The 22,808-nt window shown below is 49.2% G+C and overlaps 1 protein-coding gene across 1 annotated transcript in view; it reads left to right on the top strand.

The window, feature by feature from the left end:
- Positions 1–22,808, top strand: part of SLIT3 (slit guidance ligand 3) — a 591,933-nt gene that overhangs the window by 520,451 nt on the left and 48,674 nt on the right. Inside the window, exons 19-23 of the mRNA XM_038535455.1 lie at positions 1,904–2,067; positions 3,146–3,278; positions 14,896–14,964; positions 16,657–16,728; positions 17,337–17,408. Coding sequence (XP_038391383.1) covers positions 1,904–2,067; positions 3,146–3,278; positions 14,896–14,964; positions 16,657–16,728; positions 17,337–17,408 — 510 coding nt within the window. The remainder of the gene's footprint in view (positions 1–1,903; positions 2,068–3,145; positions 3,279–14,895; positions 14,965–16,656; positions 16,729–17,336; positions 17,409–22,808) is intronic.

Consider the following 22,808-nt stretch of genomic DNA (forward strand, 5'->3'; position numbering starts at 1 on the left):
GCTGAAGGCAGCACTAAGCTGCTGAGCCACCCGGGCTGCCCTCTCCCTGTGTTTCAGTTGTTCTTTCTGTATATTGCATCTCATAGGATTGTTATAAGGATTGAATCTGTTAATATTTGTAAAATGCACAGCAGTGGCCTGAGACATAGAAAGTACTTAACGCTTATGGTTGCACATAGTATTTCTATGTGGCTCTATCAAGCTTAATTGCTGGTCCCTTTTTTTTTTTTTTTTTTTTGGTGGTCCACCCTTCTCTCTTTTCTTCCCCAATGATTCTTTGGAAGACAGAAGAGAAAGGCTTTTGGCTACATCTCCTATTGCTGCCCATTGTCACGTTCCCATATAACTGCTTCACTGGGCCAAAAAAAGCCAAATTCTAGATGTCCTAAAGGGTCCATATCATCCGGTCCCTCCTAACCCCACCCTGGGCCAGCCCCACCAGCGTCCTCACTGCCTCCCACACCCTAGACCCACTCCCATTGCCTGGAACAGCCTTTCCCCGGCCTCCCTCCCCTCCTTCCATTGTTGCCTCACCCCACTCTGCCCCTGTGCCATCACCCCAGCTCATCAGTCCAGCTCTCCTAACCGTTTCTCTAGCACTGACCATTTCCTAATATTGATTGTGTTGTTGATTACATATTGTCTGCCTCCCGTCAGCTGGAATGTAAGTCCCAGAAGGACGGGGATGTGCAGCTATTCTGTGCACTGCTATGTCTCAATGCATGTGTCTGTGCCTGGCACTGCGTAAATGCCCGTTATATAACTGGTGAATAAATGAATGAATTGAATGGATGAGTGACAGCAAGATGGGGGTAGTGGGTTAGAAGCTAGCCTCAGCAGGTTGGTTTATTTTAGCTAACTTTTCACCCCGCCTGTGTAGCCTCCACACTGACAATCCGGACATAAAAGATGCCAAGAGAGATGGAGTCACAAAGCATTAGGGGAACCTACTTTGACACGAGAAGAAACCTGCCTGACTTGGCACAGCTGCTAAATGTCAGCATCAGGATCAAACCTGGGATGTCTGACTCCCAGGCTCCTAATTGTCCTGTCGTTGCCACAGCCACTCAGGGATGTCTGGCCTCTTATTAGTTGTAACCAGCCTCAGCTTTACTTTCTTCCTGTGTGAGATGAGAATGTTACCTCCTTCCTTGGGCTGTTGTGACCAATTGGAACAGGAGAACGGCTTTATGAGGTGCTGAGCCTGGTGCCAGCCCTGTAGGCAACACTCACAGACTGACAACTGCTCTCCCCTCATCAGGCCACCAGTCCAGTCACTGCGTTCCCTAGATGTATACAAAGTGGCAGTGTTGATGCCATGCGGGACCCTGGAGACACGGGACAGACAGACAGGTCTGATGCCCACCCTGGGGCAGCTGAGTCTAAGGGGGGAGGCAAGCATTCTGCGGTCAGTACAGGCTCTGAGGGTGCTGGGCAGGATATGTGAGGGGACGAGGGAGAAGATGGGGACAGGCAGGAACTCCTCATTGCTCTTTACGGGTGGGGCCGTCTGAGCCAAGACTGAAGGAAGAGGAGGAGGCAGCCAGGCGGGCAGTAGAGAGAGTAGTGCCAGGCAGGGGACCAGTGTGTGTGGAGGGGCTGAGTCTAAGAGAAGCCTGCTGAAGGATTGAAGACGGTGCGCAGCTGGAGCTCAGGGAAGCAGGGAGGGTGTGGCAGGAGACCATGGTCACGTCCGTCCGCAGAGGTCCCGAATGAGACCCTCACAAAGACCGCCTCTGAATTCTAGAAGACAGTCTGCATTTCCTTTCCCAGACCTCCTCCTTCCTTCCCTGGAACCCCGAGCAGGCCTCCCTGGAGAGTTGCAGCCCTGGATCCCCCGGCCAGCTTCCACAGTAGAGGGCGAGGTGCTAACCACTCAGAGAGGGCCCTTCTTTCCTCCCAGAAACCTCCTGTCCAACCCTTTCAACTGCAACTGCCACCTGGCCTGGCTCGGCAAGTGGTTGAGGAAGAGGCGGATCGTGAGCGGGAACCCCCGGTGCCAAAAGCCATTCTTCCTCAAGGAGATCCCCATCCAGGATGTGGCCATCCAGGACTTTACCTGTGAAGGTGAGGAGGCTGGGGGCGGGGCAGAGGGGCAGTACCTGGGAAGGGGAGAAAGATACAAGAGAGGAGAGGTACAGCAGGTAGCTGACGGTCAGGATCCCCTCAGATCTGACACTACTCCATCTCTGGCATGCAGCTGTGGCTCTGAAGGGCTCTGCAGGTCTGCTGCTAGCCATATGGCTCCCTCATGCAAATTAAGAAAAGGAGCCTCTTTCTAAAAACATTTTACTTCTATCAAAAATGTGTCATAATATACTGATTTTTAAGACAAGACACTTTATGGCTATGAGAATACTGTTGTACTAAATATCCTAATCTATCATATCCACAGTGAGACTGGTGGCCATTAGAGGGTAAAGCACCCTTATGCAGTACACAACCTACACAACTGTGCATGGGAGGCCTGGCCCTCAGTTTTCCTCTCTCTGTCATGAGGCTCAGTGGATCCTGAAAAACAAACTTCAAGACAAGCTCCTGGAAAATTTCTGTCACTGACTGGGGGGTTATAAATACCTGGAGGTCCAAGGCTTTGAGTGTCAGGATTCTAAAGGGCATATTTGCATAAATTCAAGCCAGCACAACTTTGACTATCACCTATGGTTAACTGGTTTGTAAATTAACTGAGGTTAAGGTATAATAGAGGCTGGGGACACATTTATCACCCCAGAGGGATGGGGTCAGTGGAAGGGTGGAGGAAGGGAAGAAAAAGAAGAAGGGAACAGACAGGGCTCTCCTCCAACCCCAGACCACTCCTTCAGTCAGTCTGGCTTATTCCTGATTCCATTCATGGTAGCCTCTTTCCTGTGTGATACTCTGGTTAACCAAGTTTTTTAAGTCTTCATTTTCTATTGAACATGGTAAAAGAGGGATGGCTCTCTTCCCCAATCCAGGCACACATTCTTTCCCCTCTAACCATGGAGGAAACCAGCAGGCTCCTTACTTCTCATTCTGGCTCAAAGTGGAGGGCCTCCCTTTCCTGAAGATGGCTTGCTCCCTGGCACCAGGCCTCGCTCACCTGCCTCCCCCCCCCCCCCCCCGAGAAGTTAGTCTCCCTCCTTGCTCACACTGGGGCTCTTCACAGGCAACGACGAGAGTAGCTGCCAGCTGGGCCCTCGCTGCCCCGAGCAGTGCACCTGCCTGGAGACGGTGGTGCGGTGCAGCAACAGGGGGCTGCACACCCTCCCCAAAGGCATTCCCAAGGACGTGACCGAACTGTGAGTACTTCCACCCTCTACCAAACACCCTTAATGCCACCACCACCAGCGTCCACCACGCTTTGTCTCTAGTGTCTCCGGCACGACTGCCCGGGGTGCCCTTCCTTGAGTGGACCCCAGCGCCATGGCAGCAGCACCTCGGCCAAGGCGTTGGGCAGCAGCCTGGACGTGGAAACAAGAAGTGCTCCTCCCCAGGGCCTCTCTGCCTGGCAGGCGACACTACCCGGCCCACTGGAATACAAGTGGGAGGGTTACCGTCTTGTTTTCTAGATCCCCCTAAGCCTCCAGCGCTGTACTCTGCCTTCTTGAGTCCCCGGCCATCCCGACACTAATTCCTCAGGGTTGCCCCTGCCCCAGAAGCTCCCACTGACACAAAAGAGATAGCATTCCCTTCCTGAAGCGCTCTCAGTGTTGTGGAGAAAACGGTATTTCTGCCCCCCTGGAAAGCTCAGGCAGTCCACGGGCAGGGAGCCCTCTCAGATGTACCGGAGCCATGCAGCCGTGGCCAGGTGGCACAACCCAGCACGAGCCATGCTCATGCTGCCATTCATTCATTCATTCGCTCAGCGCTTGTCCATTGAGTGCCTGGTGCGTCAGGTTCCTCTGCTCACACTGGGGAGACACAGTGAGCAAGCCAGCTGTGTCCCCCACCCATGTGAAGCCTACAGTTCACTGGGGAAGGGAGACGTGTCTGCATCATCTCAGCAGCACGTGGGAGGTGACAACCATGAAAGTGCTACAAAAGAGAGCACAAGGTCGCTGTGACACCCCCTGAAAGCAGAGAGCCTGCCCTTGGGTGTGGAAGTCAGAGAAAGCTTCTCTGTGGAGGTGCAGCCCGAAGGGTGAGGGGCAGCTAGTGAGCAGGGAAGGAGGAAGGGCACCCCACACGCCCCATGGCAGTTGCTGCAGGTTGTGACCGGCAGGGCCGGCTGGGGGTGTGAAGGGACCCAGGGCGCCTGAGGGGAAGACACGCTCACATGCCTCTCCCCACCCACATCTCAAGCTCACACCGCCTCCCCAGACCCCAGCACTCCCTCCCCGTCCTCTGTGACAGCTGAGTGTGCACCCTGCTCTCAGACACAAGCAACGGAATTGGCAGAGACTCCAGCAGGGAGTGTCTCTCTGCCCGGCTCTGCCTACAGGGCAGGAACCCGAGTATGACACCGTCTTAGAATAGCAGGTCCATCCCTGGGTGTGTGTTGTGGCTTCCGGCATCTCCCGACACTGTAACCAGGGCTGCCCATCCCAGGGAAGGGCTTGAGCGTCACTAAAGTCCGCCACAGCCCTGCATTTGGGCTGCGGCTGTGCTGCGGAGGCCTGCATGAGCAATGCCACACAGCGCAGTGGGGCCTGCAACCTCTCTCTCGGCCGGCACTGCCGTGGGGTGGGGGCTACAGAAATGACCCACGTCCTCGCCTCCCTCCTGGACCAACTGAGCGCCAGGTGACATGTGCCAAAGAGGAGGAAATGCCGGTAAAACAGGCCCGTGGATGCATTTCCCCAAAGCTCATGAAATAGAGATTGAAATAACAAAGATAATTGGCTGTAATTATAAAGTCAATTTAAGAGCTTGGGGAGACCTGACTTCCTGCTTTAGAAATGATGACGCTTCTCTTGGCCAGACTGGTTTCCAAAGCACACCAAGGATGGCAGCCCTCACCTCTGAGCCCAGACCATGTCCTGGAGGGAAGGGAGGAGCAGAGTATCTGGGGAGGGGTTCAGCGATGGGGAGAGACAGGGAAATTGATGCAAGAGAAAGTGAAAGCCGACAGCCCCAGACAGCAATGGCTTGGAGGCCTCCATTCAAGGACCAGATTCATTGTTTGGATCCAGTGCTGGCTTTCCAGCTCCCTCAGGCATCATTAGTGGTCTCAGGCAGAGCTGCCAACATACAAAACAAAATTAAGTTTAATTCACTGAGAAGGGGAAAAAAAAAAAAAAAGAAAGAAATACAACCAAAGTTCATAGCATTTCTCCAAAGGGCAGGGTGTGGGAGCCTACTGCAGGCACAAGCCAGCAAGGCAGTACCTTACGGGGGGCGGTGAGCTTTCCTCTGCCAGCCCTCTGCAAACCCCTGGCCTGCTCTCTTGCTGGTTCAAGCAGTCCCTGAGGACAGCGTGCAGGCCCCCGTCTCTCTCTCAGTGCTGACAACTAAGAGTCACTCCCCAGGCCTCATCTCCAGTAAGCAGCAACTCAGGATCAGAGGGCAGTTTGGTCTGGCCCCAAATCCCATGTTCTTATCCCCTACCCCAGAAATTCTTAAATTTGGGGGTCTCAGGGTGACTCCTTTAGGTTTTTCAAAAGCAATGAGGACTCTACTTTTGTTTATGTGCTTATATCTACCGATATTTACCATATTGGAAACTATTAACGAGAAATTTTTTAAATATATGTTTATTAATCCATTTAGAATAATAATTTACTCATTACATGTTCATATAAAAAGCATACTTCTATGAAAAACAAACCAAAAGAAATTTAATTAAGAAGAGTGACATTTTTACAAATGTAGTAGAAGGGAACCAGATTTTCATATCCACTTCTGCATTCCCTCTGTTGCAATACAATGTTTTGGGTCAAGTACAAGAAGGAAATCTGGCTTCACATAGACAAATCGTTGGAAAAGAGAGGAGAATTTTAATAGCCCTTCCAAATAATTGTGGATATTCTTCTTCGATAATACACCATAACCATGAAGTGGTAGTTTCGTAAAGGCTAGTTGTTGCATGGGACCCAAAACTGTATCCATGGACTTTCTATTATGTTACAACCCACTGGTCTATCTTGTGCTTTGAATGGAACTTTCTTCCATGAATGATCTTGTAACAGTGTGCACTGGTCATTTGGAAAATATTGGTTCGCTGGGTTATATAGATCGTCTGGACATTGGCACGTTACATGACATGGTATCAAAAATGTCATAACCAGTAACATCACCAGGATCTCATCAGAAAAGTCTCTCAGTAAAGGGAAACTGCTCAACGTAGCAGTTAAGAGTTTTCTAAAATTTTAATTTTCACTTGGTAGCAAGCTTGAATTTTATCCAGTAAGTACTATTAGTAGATTTCCATGGAAAGTGACAGGCTTACTGTATTTATTTGTGAGAAAATGTCTACCCATACCTATCCCGGAATAACCTTTTGCTAGTCATTCTTTTAAGTAAAAATGGTGTTTTATGGGAGAAAATTTTAAAAAACAGCTAGTTTAGCTTGTAACTCAGTGATGCTGGAGCTTTTTCTCCAAACCACCAAAGCAGAAATGCTTTATGCATGCTTCCCATTTTTCCACGCCGAATATTAAAAAGATATGTGTTCAAGGGTTGATACTTAATGCAATTAATATCTTTTCGCTGCTTCCTGGAGGGCATTCTCAAGTGAAACTGGCTTTTTTTTCCCCTACATGTACTTGAGGGAAGAATATAGTGACCACTGATACCATGTGGTGCCACAGCCTTGATTCATAGTGAGGTGCCAGCAATTTTCCCCACACAGTGCAAATGGAAAACAATGTTTTAATTTTTTCAGAAAAGTAGTTTCAGTGTCTCACAGAGCCCTGAAAAAACCTAGAGGAGCCCCAGTGGCCCATGGACAACACTTTAAGAACCACTCAGGTAATTACACACTAGCAAGCAAACGATACAGAGACACCCGCTAGAAGTCAGCACTAAAGTCCTGATTTAGAAGCAAGCCTACAAAAGCTTGCTGAAAGCACAGCAGAAGTAGACATCTCAGCGCCCAAGATACTTGACACAAATACAATCTGCACAGGTTGGGCCTCGTCAGCTTCAGAAGAGTTCTGTTATTGCTCTGCCATGAGCCTTGTAGACTCACACTTGCCATTCCGGAAGTACTTAAACCTAAAAATCTATTTGCTTGCATTTAAGGCAGTGTTTATTAACACCAGACCTTCCTGATTCTGGAAACAAACCCTGTAAGTCCACATCTTCCTGAGCAGCAGAGAGGAGAATGAGAATCTAGTGCCAGCAAACAATACCCACCCCCATCCCCTACAGTCCACTCCTGGTTAATATCCAGGAAACTTGAGAACTGACCTTGGTGTGAGGACTGTGAGCATAGATTTGTTGTCCCACCACAAACATCCCAAGGAGAGGAGAAGAGAAGGATGACATATCTCCCCCAGGCACCACTGTTGGAAGAGGGGATTTCTACTGGACTGTGGAGTCTGAGCACATCTTGGGAAGCATGCTGACGGTGTGCACACATACATGGCAGTGATGGGAGGCTTAAAAGGGTTTGGGACTTAACCACCAGGACACAGGCTGAGACACAGCTCTCTGAGACTGATTTCTTTGGCAGGAGGTGATGAGAAGAATGCACTGCTTGGGGGAGAGGGTAGGACCTGGCCTGGCACTGGTTGGGCTTGGGGTGGGGGTCAGAAGATGGTGGCCTGGGATATAGCAAGCAGCTCAAATTTTGGGCGACAGAGGGCCATGCCAGAGAAGGAGCAGGGCAATGCAGTAAGCGACAAGCGGAGGAGTGGCATGGACAGCATGTGCTCTGGGATAGGGAGGAGTCCAGGCAGTTCTGCGCACCGCACCCCGCCCCCCTCCGCCGCAACCTGGGCTTTAGGAAAGCAAGGGAAGGTATCCTGTCCGGGTGTGACCCACCACAGCCAGCACTCATAGAGCATTTACTGTGCCAGATGCTGTGGTTGTTTTTCATATGTGACCTCATTTAATCCTACAAGGCAGGTGTTGTTACTCCCATTTTGCAGATGAGATAACTGAGGCTCGAGAAGGTTGAATGATTTCTTAAGATCACACTGCACAGCAGAGCATTGCCTCGAGCCCAGGCCCATCTGACCCCAGGGCCCATCCCTTAGCCACTCAGTTACTCCCTTCCTTTGGCAGAGGTCTGGGTCCCTGTGTGCTCTGCCTGGTGGCCTGGCTCATTGGTGATTTGCAGTAGACAGTCATGTGTCTCTTTGGAACCTGCCACCTGCATTTTAAGCAGGGAGAAGGCAAACCCAGCACCCCTGCCAAGATGCTATAGGTACCTGTCTGTGGTTCTGGCTGGGTCCATCCTGACAGCTGCACCTTCTCTAGCAATGCCAGCTGCTGCTTTCTTTGCATACTTGCCACCTCCCCCCACCCCACCCCCGCTGGGCAGGCTCCCCAGAGCACTTTAGAGGGCAACTGCCCAGTACTGACTATATTCTTGCCTTTCTCTGGCCTGGGGAGAGGGATAGAAATTGCCTGCAGCCAGCTGGAGGGCAGCTGGCTCTGGGCACAGCAGTGCTTCAGAGTCCTGGCGCAAGCCTTGGCCCAGAGAAGCCCTCAGCAGATGGCTTCAGTAGAGGACACTTCTAGGCTATCGGGCAGTCATGGCCATCTGTGAGAGGGACTGAGGGAGACCGGGGCACAGGCCACAAGCTGAGAGAAGCCCTCATCACTCAGTCAGGTGTTCACCGAGTTTATCATGCCAGGTAATGTCACAGGAGCTGGGAGGCAGCAGCAATGTGACAGATAAGACCCCTGATGTCAAAAAGTTAGAATGGGGGAGAAAGACAGTAAGAAGGCTTGTCAGGAAATTAGGCATCTCAGGACGGAGAATAGTGTTTCCCCAGGAAAAGAGGGTGCAGGCAGGATGTGGAAAGCAGTAGAAAGAAAATGTTTTATGATAACCCAAAGATGGAAAGATCTTAAAGTCAAGAGACCAAGAAGACCACGTGACACAGCAAATAGACTGGAAAAGAGACTGGTGTGTACTGAAAACTCGAGAAGAGATCTGTAGTTCTTGTAGGCTGTGGTGAGGGCTGACTCCTTATCCCAGGAGAAATGCGGGAGCCAAGGAAGAATTTTAAGCAGGAAAGTGACATGATGCGATTCTCATTTTAGAAATATTACTCTGGAAGGAGAATAGAGAATAGACAACAAGGAGATCACTATGGGTTTTCCGATATTCATATGTATTATTGGGTGGAGGGGGTGTGTGTGTCTGTGTGTGTGTGTGTGTGTGCGCGCACACACATGCACACACATTCATGTTCAAAACACACTGAAGACTGCTGTACCAAGAACTGCTCCAAGAGCTTTCCATAGAGACTCATTTAATCACTTCAAGGGGATGATCATGATAAGCCCCCTTTCACAGGTGAAATGCAAGCTCAGAGAGGTTAAGTAAGTTGCCAAGGTCACACAGCTATCAGCTAGTGGAGCCAGGGTGTGAACCTGGGCTGCTGACTGCTGAGCTAGAACCACATCATCCCAGGCCCCTGGCGGAAGCCCTGGCCATGAGCGGGGGCTCCTGGAAGGTGGCTGCCCTTCTTCACCATTCAGCAGGTCTGAGAGTTCTTTGTACAGCACTTGTCAGCGCCGCAAAACTCCTAACAGAAATGAGGAGCATCCATTCGCTAGAGCTCTGTGTGGATTTTCATGAGACGCAGACACGTCCTTCGGTGCTCATGCTCCGGCTAAAATGGAGCATTTAAATGCAGGTCAACACCAAGGTTGCTAGAGAGGCAGGGACCCGCTGGAGAGGCTCTGAGAGTTCTGAGGCTGGCAGGGCAGGAGTGCAGTCTTCTGAAAGCGTCCCTCTGGGGCCTGGGCTGCAGGCTACAGGCAACTTTGGAGTTCAGTCTTCATGAAGGGCTTTGCACAAAGAGCTTTCCTTCACAGCCACATCTGTATTTGTGAGGTGAAGCTGTTTGAATCCACGTCTTCTGAGCTGCAGCACCAGGTTGCCAGGGACATGGTGCACCTAGAGTGGCTCCCACGCGGGTCCCCCTCGGCCCCACAGTGCCACATGCAGCGCTCCCTGGGGACTTCTGGGGCTCGCATCACACAGATGGTGTTTCCTGAGCATCTCCTACTGCCAGCCAGCGTACCGGGATGCTGCAGTGAGCACAGCAGACACCATTCTGGCCCGCTCATCACAGACTCACTCTTGGACGTCACAGGGGGGTGAGATGCTGTGAAGAAAATGCACCGAAAGCTTGGGCTGAGTAGCTTGTCTTGTCCCCAGTGGGTGTGGGAGATGGCGCTGGGGAGGCAGTGCTCGAGCTGAGTTCTGAGCAACCGTTGGAGTGAACTAGCAAGGAGGGAGAGGAGGGGCACGCATGTGCCGAGACCTGCCCCCCAAAAGGAACCTGGGGCATTCGGGGGGCAGGGCTGAAGCCAACGGAGAGTTTGCTGTGTGGTGAACAGGAAGGGGAGGCAGGGCCTGGGACCGTTAATTTGATGTGTCAGCTTGACTGGGCAGGGGGGCCCACTTGTTTGGGCAAATACTAGCTACATGTTACCTGGAAGGTATTTTGTCGATGCAAGTAGGTAAAGGAGATTACCCAGAATAATGTGGATGTAGGCCTCATATAATCAGTAGAAGACCTCAAAAACAAAAACAAAAACAAAAACAAAAACAAAAATAAAACTGGAGCTTTCTGTAGAAAGTAGAAGGGGGATTTCTGCCTTAAGATTGTAACACAGAAATCATACTTGAGTTTCCAACCTGCTAGCCCTTCCTCAAAGTAAATTCTCTCATGAGGTGCCTGGGTGGTTCAGTCGGTTGGGCAGCCAACTCTCGGTTTTGGCTCAGGCCATAATCTCAGGGTTCTGGGGTTGAGCTCCACGTCAGGCTCTGCATTTAGCAGGAAGTCTGCTTGAGATTCTCTCCCTCTGCCCTTCCCTCTGTGTATGAGCACTCTCTCTCTCTCCCTCAAATCTTTTTAAAAATTTTAAAAAACAAGTTCCCTCTCCCTCTGTATATACATTTATATGTGTGTGTGTGTATCTCTCCAACTGGTCTGTTTCCCTAGAGAACCTTGACGGATTTCAGGACAGGCCACAGACAGCTTGGAAGGATTTGGACAGGATTTGGGTGTCCTTTTCTAGCAAGCAGTGAAAGCCAGGGAAGGATTTTAAACAGGGGCAAGGCTGATCCAGTCAGCATCAGCAGAGCACCCATCAAAGCCAGGCTGAAACAGCAGGACCAGAGGCTCCAGAAGCATCTGTGTCATGTTGCCCATCCTCCAGGACCCCCAGGACCTCCCTGTGTCAGCTGAGGATGCTGTCAGCATCCCTGAATTCCAGGGGTCATTTTAGATGTTCATTCAACTGTTGAGCAAATGCAGGCATCAATAGAGCATGGCCTCCCTTACAGATGGACATGGGCCAGGCACAGGGCATCCTTTGAAACCCTTGTAAGTTTTTGTTTGTTTAATCCAGGGTCCTACAAACAGCCCTTCTCTTCATTCATTCATTCACTCATTCAGTAAATATTTGAGGTCCTGCTACGTGCTGAGCCTTACACTATGCTCTGGGAATGCAGCAGGATACAAAAGTGGCCCAAATCCCTGCTGCGCGCAGCTGATGTCCTAGCAGAGGTGACAGACTAAGTTATGTGATCGGGCGAATCCTCTCAGGACAGTGGTGGCCAAAGGTGAAAATAAGGAGCTCCAGGTAGAGTTGAAATCACATGGGTTTGACTTCTTGGGCTATGCAACCCAGCAGACCTGAGTTTAGATCCTGGCTCTTGGACTCACTCCTCCCCTCTCTGAGCCTCAGTGTTCAACCAGATGGACAAAACACCCAGCAAAATATGGCCCCCTCTGTAGAGGATTGGATAACAGACCAGAGTCTCTCTGTCCCAGAGCACTAGATTCTGCACCTTTGTTTCTATTTTGTTATTTTCCTTGTCACTCTGTGGTCTGTGAGCTTAGGTAACTTGCTTCAGATGTGCTTGTCATGAGGCCTTCTGTAAACATCCCAGCAGGGAGACTTGGTGTTATGGCATCTTAGTCTGGGTTTCGTTTTAGATGCCTCAAGTTTGCTAAGTAGTTGTAACAAACAAACAAGAGTGAGAGGATAAGCAGCATGGGAGAGGGGGAGATGTCACTGCCAGCCGGAGGCTAGACCCCTTCAAGTGGCTCCCTCGTGGTTAATTAGCCTCCCTCCAGCAGAGATGCTCCCTGAACCAGCACACTCCCCACCAGCCCTGCTCATTCATCCAGCTCCTCCCTTCTTCCCTCTTCCCCTGCCTCTCCCCCTTCCTCTCTCCCTCCCTCCCTCCCTCCCTGCCACACCATCCACAAAACACTCCCTGTGGGCAAGGTGGCCCGACATGACTTGTCCTCCCCTTCATCAGCCTGCACAGACCCCAGAATCCTGCTACCCCCACAGAACCTCCCTGTCCAGCAGAGAAGTCTAGAAGGTCTTCATGCCTTCTCCTCACCACCACTGCTGAGCCACAGGGCCAGTGTCCACACAGCATGTGAATGCCCTGCCACCCGTCCTTTAGGGCAGAGCAGAAGGGTGAAGCAGGGTAATCTGTGACACCAGCTCCTGCACCGGTCTGCAGTTACTCCCCTCACTTGGGATAAAGCCACCTCCAGGGCTTCAGCGTGATCTGCCGGGCTCCCTTTCCCCACCAGACCCGCCTCCCTGGCCTGCACAGTTTGTAATCTATGTTGTTTTCTGTGTATGTCCTCCTCTCTCTCTCCCCACCCCTCTCTTCCCCTCTCCCTCCCACTCCCTCCCCTTCCCTCTCCATGTTAGATTCTTAAATGCCAGAAAGTAGGCAGCACGCTTGTCTTCTTCACGAGTGTATACACGCTGGTATATACACAGTGTATACACACTGCAGTTGCCCAATAAAGATTTCTGCCTGAATAAATGAATGCATCGGTGAATATGTTTCTCTTAGCTCCTCTGCCTGAGGGCACGATCTAAGTGTATGTGGCTGAATTTTAGGCTAGATGATCAAGCTCCCTGAAGGCAGAAATGGGATCTGGTTCATCTTTGTATCTACCCCCTCCTCTAGCATAGTTCTTAACACATAATAGGTACACAACAAAGGATTAAGGACCAAAGGGAAGTAATCCGACATGCCATGGCAACCTCAGACCATACGGGGTCCTGCCCAGTGCCCTGGGCCATGATGATTCTCAGGGGCCAGCCCTGGAAATAAAGTCACTTGGCCCAAACTTAAGAAAACACCCCTTCCAACTTGTCCTCAAAGCTAAGCCTGGTTTGATCATTGACAAACTGACTCATATCCTATTTTAACCCATTTCATCCCATTCAGTCATTTGGTGGTGGGTCTACTGGATGCCAGCTGGTGTTCCAGCAGCTCATTACTCAAAATGCAGCCTGTGGACCAGCAGTTCCCATCCTCATGCAGAAGCCTGTTAGAAATGCGGACTTAGGGACACGTGGGTGGCCCAGTGGTTGACCTTTGGCTCAGGGCATGATCCTGGTCTTGGGATCAAGTCCCGCATCAGGCTCCCCAGAGGAAGCCTGCTTCTCCCTCTGCCTATTTCTCTGCCTCTCTCTGTCTCTGTCTCTCTCTCTCTGTCTCGAATGAATGAATGAATGAATGAATGAACGAATGAATGAAATGCAGACTCTCCAACCTGACACAGACCCACTATATTAGAATCTGCTTTTTAGCAATATCCCAGGTGATGTGTACATATGTTAAACTTTGGGAAGTGCTAGACTAGAGATAAAGACAGAGGTAGGCCCTCTTGGAGCTTAAGGCAGACCCTGCACTAGTGGACACCAGTACCGAGAAGAAGCTATGGGGGCCTTATGTCAAGGGAGATTCGCACAGGAGACCAGACCAGACATTGTAAGCCATCTTAAAAGTTCTTGTAAGTCAAAAAAAAAAAAAAAAAAATTCTTGTAATTTTGTCCCAAGAACAAGAGGAAGCCCAGGGGGAAGGGGTTTACCACAGGATGAGAGTGAATAAATTAGCCTGTGTCACCCTTGAGGGTAGTAATAACTTTTGTAATTCATGATCAAAATGAGACTTCCTTCTCTTATCCTCAAGCACACTCGAGTGTCTAAGGAGGTGGCCTCAGCCTAGGTGAGCAAGTCTGTGCAGGACCCTAAAGTCCAGACAGGTCTAGGCTCAGCCTTTGCCTATCCAGGAGGAGTCTCCATCTGTTGGTACGTCCCCAGTCTGAACCGCTGTCCCCTCCCACAGGCAGCCATCCTGTTGGGAACCACAGCACAATGCTCCAAGAGCACACCCTTTCTCCTCGGCTTCCGGGGGCGCACCAGAGATACACAACACAGATTTAGGGTTCTTAGCATGAATCGTGACTCAGCTCTCCCATGCTCCCCAGTAGCTAAGTAGAGGCTGAATGGAACTGTGATGAGACTTTAGAGAGACCTGGGTTCAAATCCTAGCTCAGCCACTCACTCGCTGTATGACCTTGGACAAGTGTTTTAACATCTCTGAAATTGCTTCCTCAACTGTGAAAACTTGCCATGTGAGAGTATTGTGAAGGCTGGGTACAGAGTGAGTGCTTTATTCATTCAACAAATATTCACTGGGCACCTACTGCATGCGAACTCCATACACACTATCGGCAGATCCAACACCGGACAGTTTTAGGCAACAGCCCTGCCATCACGGAGTATAGCAGTCCAGTGAGGAAAAAATGTCATTAGTTGAATAATCACACAAATAAATAATAAGTGACAAATGCAGTCTGTGCTTTGACGGGGAGGGGGGGGCGGGGGGGGGGAGAAGGAACTATGAGAGAGTAAAACAGAGGCCCAAGTTAGCCCAGAAAGTCAGAGGAGGGGTCTCTCAGAAAGGACAGTGTGTGCAGTGTCTCTTGACCAGGCTTCACTCCACATCTCTCTTTCAGGTACCTGGAAGGAAACCACTTAACGGCCGTGCCCAGGGAGCTGTCTGCCCTCCGCCACCTGACACTTATGTAAGGAGCCCGGCATTGGGTGGGACATTTAGTGTTCTCTCCTGGGGGAGCTCAGAAAACATGTGGAGGGTAAGGGAGGATGGTCTGCAGGCTTCACCACATTCCTGCACTTTCTCCCGGGGTGGAACAGAGAGAGGTAGGTGGGAGGTATGAGCCAGTCTGCTGTGCCAGGTCATACCAGTGAGAACTAGACACAGAAATACCCAGAGCCTGGGATCACTGACCATCCACATCACCTGCTTCTTGGCTTAGGGAGAGGTGAGAGAGCCTCTGACTTTCTGGGGCCCCAATTAAATCCTGAGACTCCTCAGTTTCCAGTTTCTTGCAAGATGTGGCTGCACTGAGGTTTGCCAAAAGCTTAAGTGGGCATTGCTTCTTTCTCTTCCAGTTGCCTAAAAAATGTTCCAACTGAGGTTCCTTCAGGTGGTAGCTCCTAGTGGCTCCAAGTCTGCCAAGATCCAGGAAAACTTCCAAATGAAAGCAAGGCTGCAGGGTATTGGGTGGGGGATGTCTAGGAACTGGGTGGTCTATGAGCATTGTCCCTTGACAGCCTCGTTGCCTTGCCAAGATGGGACCCATAAGGGTACAAAACCATTCCTTGGGTGAGTGGTCATTGGAAGATCACCCTGGCTGCTCAGGGGGCAGGAAGCCAGTCCACAGTGCGGGGTCGGGGGATGGGGAGTGAGAGTTCTTTCAGAATGAATCACTGTTGCCCTTGGGAAAGTGGGACTACTGAAGAAAAGTGGCAGAAAGCCACCTGTCCCCTCATTCAGTCTGGCTTCCTAAACATCCCACAAACCAGCCTCTAGATGAGATTTCTTCACCTCAACCCTGGGGGCATTTGGGGCCAGATCATTCTTGGTTGTGGGGCTGTGGTGGACATTGTGGGATGTTTAGCAGTATCTTGGGGCCTCTGCCCATGAGATGCCTGTAGAATCCATCACGGGGTAGTGACAACCAAAAATATCTCCAGACATTGCCACATGTCACTGGGGAAGCAAAAGTGCCCTGAGAACCACTCTGGGGTTCTCAGTGGTTCTCAACCTCAGCTGATTAATTTGTTTGTTTGTTTAATACTCCTGCTCCAAACCATGCTCAAGCAATTAAATCAGAATATTTGATTTATAAACCAGAATATCTGGACACGGAACCCAGGCATCAGAGAATGTAAACACTCTCCAGGGGATTCTAATGCGCAGCTACTATTGAAAACCACTCCTTGAGATATTTACCCCTGCAGAGAACTACAACTAGAGGTTGTTGTGGGCAAAGAACTACACCCCCACCAACTTCGTTCCCCCTGATAAGATGGGATGAATGAATGCCAGAAGTGAGAGAGGAATAGTGAAAGGAAGGACTGACCTGGGAAAAATGGCACTAGAATAAGGAGAGATCTCACACATTATGTCTGGCTGGGAGGATGAAATGGACAGATAGACTTATAATTGAATGGTTGACCAGGTGAATGGATGGGTGGATGAATGAACAACAAATACTCAAATGAGTGAATAAATCTTGAAGGAAAAAATGTACATTTGGAAGAATGGGTAGATAGATGAATAGATGGGTGAGTGGATGGATGGAGGATGGATGGATGGATGGAGGATGGATGGATGGATGGGAAAGTTGGGAATGACCCACTACAGATGTAACTAACAGTAAAGTGTGACCCTTCTGTTTTACTTTTCCTAGCGACCTGAGCAACAACAGCATTGGCGTGCTGACCAATTACACCTTCAGTAACATGTCTCACCTCTCCACCCTGTGAGTACAGTGGGGTGCTGTGTCTGACATGGGCCTGGCAGTGAGTGGCCTGTGGCTGTCCTTTTCTCCCTGTCCCCTCAGGCCTCTGTTCTCTGCTCTAGTAATCCTGAGGGCTATGGCTGCCCCCACGTAGAGCAGCCCTTAATCATCAGAAGGAAAATAAAGTAGTTGAGAACTCTACTGTCTGGGCAGTTAGAGAGGAACCAATACTTCTGAAGAAGGCCCTCTTTGGAATACCTTCTGTGGTTTGTGAATTTTCTTTCCCAATGGAGGGTTTCCCTACACAATTATATTTTGCTCAGATCCATTTAGTTCCCATTAGCTTGGCACCTTGTGAGCACTGACCGTCTGACAATAGAGGGAGATGATGGCAAAGCTGGTTCGAAGGCCAGCCTGCCATGGAACACGAGAGGACATGGGGGAGGCAACACCTGTGAACTTTCTGGAGCGTTTCTCCTCCCTTTATTGTTGGGATGCTCTTTGTCAGTATATTAAAATTAGGAAGATAAAGAAACCACTTGCTTTGACTGGTCCACAGTGTGGACAGTACACCCACAAATAGCTGAGAAGAGCAATGGCCAAGAGCACAGCTGTGTCTTCTCCCACAGGATCCTGAGCTACAACCGGCTGCGGTGTATCCCCATCCACGCCTTTGACGGGCTGCGGTCTCTCCGAGTGCTGTGAGTACCTCACCTCGGAGCCCTGCTTTCTACCTGGGCTTCACCAAGTAACAGCAGGCAGTACTGAGTGCTCATCTTCCCCCCCACACACACCTCCCCAAACCAGCACTCCTCCTGGCTCAGGAGTGAGCTAGCCCACTACCACGTGTGGACCCAGAGCAAATCACAAGCCACTCTGAGTTTCTCCTTTTTGTGCTTCGTGAGATCAGTGGCACCTCCCCAGTGGGGATTAGCATATGCAGCTGTATTCTGCTCCCTAGGGGAGCACAGTGGCTTGTGGCTGATATCACTCCACTGTTGGGCCCTCTGGCCTTAGCGGGGCAGTGTAGACACAGTGAACATCTGCGAGGAAATGAGACCTGTGTACCCAAGTCACAAACTAGAAGCCCAGAGACCTGGTTCAGCTCACAGACAGCAATGGGTTAGCAATTGTACCATTCATTGGTACAGACTATCTTTAAAAAAAAAAAACCAAAGCTTTAATAAGTTGCCAACACTTAACCCTCAGGAGGCTTCTCATACAAATCCTAATTCCTAATTTCTCTTGGAAAATGGAAAGACCTGGCCTTTCCAGGGCTCCTATCTATTTTCCTACATGGCCATGCAGCCTCCACTCCTGGCCCCCACCGTGTGACACCTGCCTCGCCCTGTCCTACACAGGCAACGGGGCAGCCACTGAGGCAGGTGAGCTCCAAGTAAGGACAAGATGGCATGGAGTCTACCTGCTTTCCAAATGTGGCTCTGCCCCTCCCTAGCTGTGTGTCTTCTGTAAAAATCCAGGTAGTAATGACCTTACAGGGTTTTATGAGGTTTAAATGAGATGCTATATATATGGCATTTAGCACAGCTCTGGCCCATGGTAAACACTTTATATTACTTTTTTAAAGATTTTTTAAATTTACTTATTCATGAGAGACACAGAGAGAGAGGCAGCAACATAGGCACAGGGAGAAGCAGGCTCCCTGCAGGGAGCCCGATGCAGGGCTTGATCCCAGGACCCCGGGATCACACCCTGAGCCAAAGGCAGACATCAGGCATTCCTGTAAACACGTTATAAATATTAATTTGTTATTACCGTTATTTGTTATTACCTTACAAGAACAGGAATGGCCTTCACTGCCACCCCCACCCCGGGCCCTACTGTCACCTGATTTTTGTGCCTTGTCATCTTGCATGTTTTGTTGGCAAAGGGGGTTCTTTAAATGATATCCTCATGAGGACAGAAATGACACTTTTTTTTTTAATTTTTATTTATTTATGATAGTCACAGAGAGAGAGAGAGAGGGGGGCAGACTCCATGCCCCGGGAGCCCGACATGGGATTCGATCCCGGGTCTCCAGGATCGCGCCCTGGGCCAAAGGCAGGTGCTAAACCGCTGTGCCACCCAGGGATCCCTTTTAAGCAGATTCCCCACAGGGAGCCTGATGCGGGGGGGGGGGGGGGGGGGGGGGGGGCTCCTTCGGGACTCCAAGATCATGCCCTGAGGCAGATACTTAATGATTGAGTCACCCAGGTTCCCCACCCCTTTCTCTTTCTCTTTTTTTTTTTATTTTTATTTTTTTATTTTTTTTTATTTATTTATGATAGTCATAGAGAGAGAGAGAGAGAGGCAGAGACACAGGCAGAGGGAAAAGCAGGCTCCATGCACCGGGAGCCCGACGTGGGATTCGATCCCGGGTGTCCAGGATCACGCCCTGGGCCAAAGGCAGGCGCCAAACCGCTGCGCCACCCAGGGATCCCTTTTTTTTTTTTTTTTTTTTTTTTTTTTTTATGGTAGTCACACAGAGAGAGAGAGAGAGGCAGAGACACAGGCAGAGGGAGAAGCAGGCTCCATGCACCAGGAGCCCAACGTGGGATTCAATCCCGGGTCTCCAGGATCGCGCCCTGGGCCAAAGGCAGGGGCCAAACCGCTGCGCCACCCAGGGATCCCAGAAATGCCACTTTTCATGGCCATTGCCTCATATAACCCTTTGCAACAGGGCTGTGAGATTGAGGAGATTATGCCCATTTTAAAGATGGGAAAACTGAGGCCTAGGCTGCAGACTCCAGCCTCCTGACACAGAGCCCAAGGCTCCTTCTCAGGACCTAGTTGCAATCAGCAGACAGCACCCAATGAGCCTGTCCATTCCAGAGCCTCCAGGCTGATGTGATTTATTGAAGCTCACAAAACACTGGTGTCAGCGACAACTCCCGCCACATGTCATCTGTGCTGTTATTAAAAATCAATTCTCTCGGGGCAAAGAAGTGCCCGCGCTGACAGTGTGCAATCTGTTATTGTCACTTATTTATTATCCACCTTCTCTGGGGAGTTTGAGAATGGAAACATCAGCAGAACCATTTCCCTGTTTCCAGTTGAACACAATGGGAGATGGGCTTGTCTCATTGGCTGGGGCTGGGGCTGGACCTGCTGCGCCCTCCTACTTCCCATCATCCCTCCTCAATCCCAACCTATTGTCTCCCTTCCTACTCTTCCAGTTCTCTGCATGGGTTTGCTGCCAGGGGCCAGGGCTCTGCGGTTCATGGGATCTGTGTGCATACGTTTATAATTAGAGTGGTTCTGGTGGGGCAACCCAGCATATAGAAGGGAGGGAGACCAAGAATGCTTGCCTGTCCATTTGTCTGGTCTTCCAGGTGCTCGCTGTGGCAGCACATATACTAAAATTATCTGGTCTCCCAGGGTGGTGGAATGAACATCACCGGGGTTTCCTGCTCCCTATGCACCTCCTCTGTCCTACTCCAGAATGTTCTCATTAGTTCGTTAGGAGCACACATCAACATACCACATGCTTATGCTTGCTTCTTGAATTAAGAAGTAGTAGGCTTTATAGCATCATCATTTTAGAATCATGGGATCTCATAGATAATAAGTGGTCTTAGAGGCCCTCATTGCAACCATCTACCTCAGTGGGGAGCAACCATTTTCTGCATAAAGACCAATTCAGGAAAAATAAAAATGTTTATGGACTATGTTTCTTTTATGATATTTGTATCCTTTTCCCCCATAATTGCACAGCTAGGAATTTATGCTAAAAGATAATCCAATATGAGGGAAAAGTTCTCTGCCTTAAGATCTCGGTTGCTCTGTTATTTTTAACCCACATCTTAAATAGTACCTACAAGAGCCACAGTGGGGAAATGTTTAAGGAAAGCATAACGTAGCCAGTCAATGAAGGGCAATTATTAAAAGAGGTAAAGATGGAAATGAGGTAGCAGTGTAGAGAAGTGTTTACCACCTAGCCTTACAGTAGAAAACTAAACCTAATAGATATATGTATTATAACTTGCATACATTTATAACTATGAAAAAGAACTATAAGAGAACATAGACAAATGAAAAAATCACTGATAGCTAATGTGAAGTTGTTTCTGTAATAAAAGAAGGCGGAGTTAAAGATGAATGAAAACAGTAGGATATTCACAATTTAGAGAGCTAAGGGGAAAAGGTAGGTTTTTTGAAATCAAGAGCTATAATATCTACAACTGCACTTGAGCGTTTGTGTATTCTTTTCTCATTTCTAAAGAGTTTCTTTACTTTGATGAAAATTTTGGAAATGACCAGAGATCCAAGAATGCTAGCAATTGGGGGTGAGGAAAGAGTATGAGCATCAGGTTTAGCCAAAGACAAAGGCCAAATGTATTCTAGAAAGACCTGACAATTTAAGAGTGAGAGAGAGAGAGAGACTGTGAGTGAGTGAGTGAGTGAGTGAGTGAGTGAGTGAATGAGTGTGTGTGTGTGTTGGTGGGTGGATATGAATACATTTCTGAAATGAGAGAGTTTTCAGGGAACCCTGAGTACAAAACATTGGGTGAAAATTTGCTTTTCTTAGTTTGCTCCTAATCTAAAAATAGTTAGAAGAGGACATTCTCATGGGCATTCTAGTTCTTCTTCAGGGATCTCTGTGTTCCTTGATCTTTGTCCCACACTGAGCCACATGCCGTGTGTGTGTGTGTGTGTGTGTGTGTGTGTGTGTGTGTGTGGTCCCAACTGTCACTCCTCAGCCCCAGCCACAGGAGGGCCACCTGGAATCAGTTAGCTCTGGGAGGGCTATTTCAGTGTGTGCTCCTAAGGGAAGGAGTAAGATTATTATTCATCATCCTCAGTATTTTTAGCCCCTCATCCCTGAAGGTGGATTGTGCTTGCTATTTATGTACACGGGGCTGTTCATCCCTGATTTAATGATTGCATAGGTCCTCCCTACAGCATCTCTGCAAAGGGTTCCAGTGCCCTTTGCTTGATTACCTTTAGAAACCAAGAGCTTGCTCCCTTTCCAGATAACCTCACTCCATTTCTCCTTCTTTCCTTCCTTCCTTCCTTTTTCCTTTCTTCCTTCCTTTCTTTTTTAGAGAGAGAACAAGGGGAGGGACAGAGAAAGAAGGAATCTTGAGCAGACTCCACATCCAGTGCAGAGCCCAACTCAGGGCTTGATCTCAAGATCCTGAGATCATGACCTGAACCAAAATCACCATGTGATGTTTAACCAACTGTGCCACCCAGGCACCCCAATCCCACTTCATTTTTAAAAATATTTCATTTATTTATTTGAGAGAGAGCAAGAGAGCACGAGCCAGGGGAGAGGCAGAGGGAGTGGGAGAAGCAGGCTCCCCAAAGAGCAGGAACATTGAACCTAGGCCCTGGTATCATGACTTGAACCCAAGACAGACACTTAAATGACTGAGCCACCCAAGCACCCCAACCTCACTCCATTTTTGACCAGCTGTTAAACATTAGACAATTCTGCTGAGCCACAAGGTGATTCCTTATTGGCCTCCAAACCCTGGTCCGGGTTTGGCCTTTCAGTGCTACCTAAAAATAAAATTAATTTTGAATTTTAGAAATAGGAAGTGAGTCTTAGAAACTATCCTAACCTATGACTCAGTTAAGTGTCTGACTATGGCCTGAGGTTCTAGGATCAAGCCCTGCATCGGGCTCCTTGCTCAGGAGGGATTCACTTGTCCCTCTACTCCTCCCCCTGCTCTCTCTCTCTCTCTCTCTCTCTCTCTCAAATAAATAAATAAATAAATAAATAAATAAATAAATAAATAAAATCTTCAAAAAAAGTATCCTATCCAAACTTCTCTCATTTATGAGATAAGGAGACAGATTCAGAAAGGCTTAGTGACTTGCCAAACATTAACTTATTCATCCTTTACTAATGCCAACTATGAGTTAAATTCTGTGCTAAACACTGGAGAAGAAAATAATGAAACATAGTTTCTGTCCTAGAGAGCTAGAGAGCTCATGGTCTAGAAGGGGAAACAGGCAAGTAGATAAGCTTCTGCCACACATGGTGGTACCTGTGAGAAGCCATAGGAATACATGGGACCCAGTTTTTGCCATCCATCCAAAAGGGTTTTCCAAGAGGATAATAGTAATCACCACTGACAGTTATTAAACCTTGC

This window comes from Canis lupus, chromosome 4 (assembly GCF_011100685.1).
Source record: "Canis lupus familiaris isolate Mischka breed German Shepherd chromosome 4, alternate assembly UU_Cfam_GSD_1.0, whole genome shotgun sequence".
NCBI classification, from domain to species: domain Eukaryota; kingdom Metazoa; phylum Chordata; class Mammalia; order Carnivora; family Canidae; genus Canis; species Canis lupus.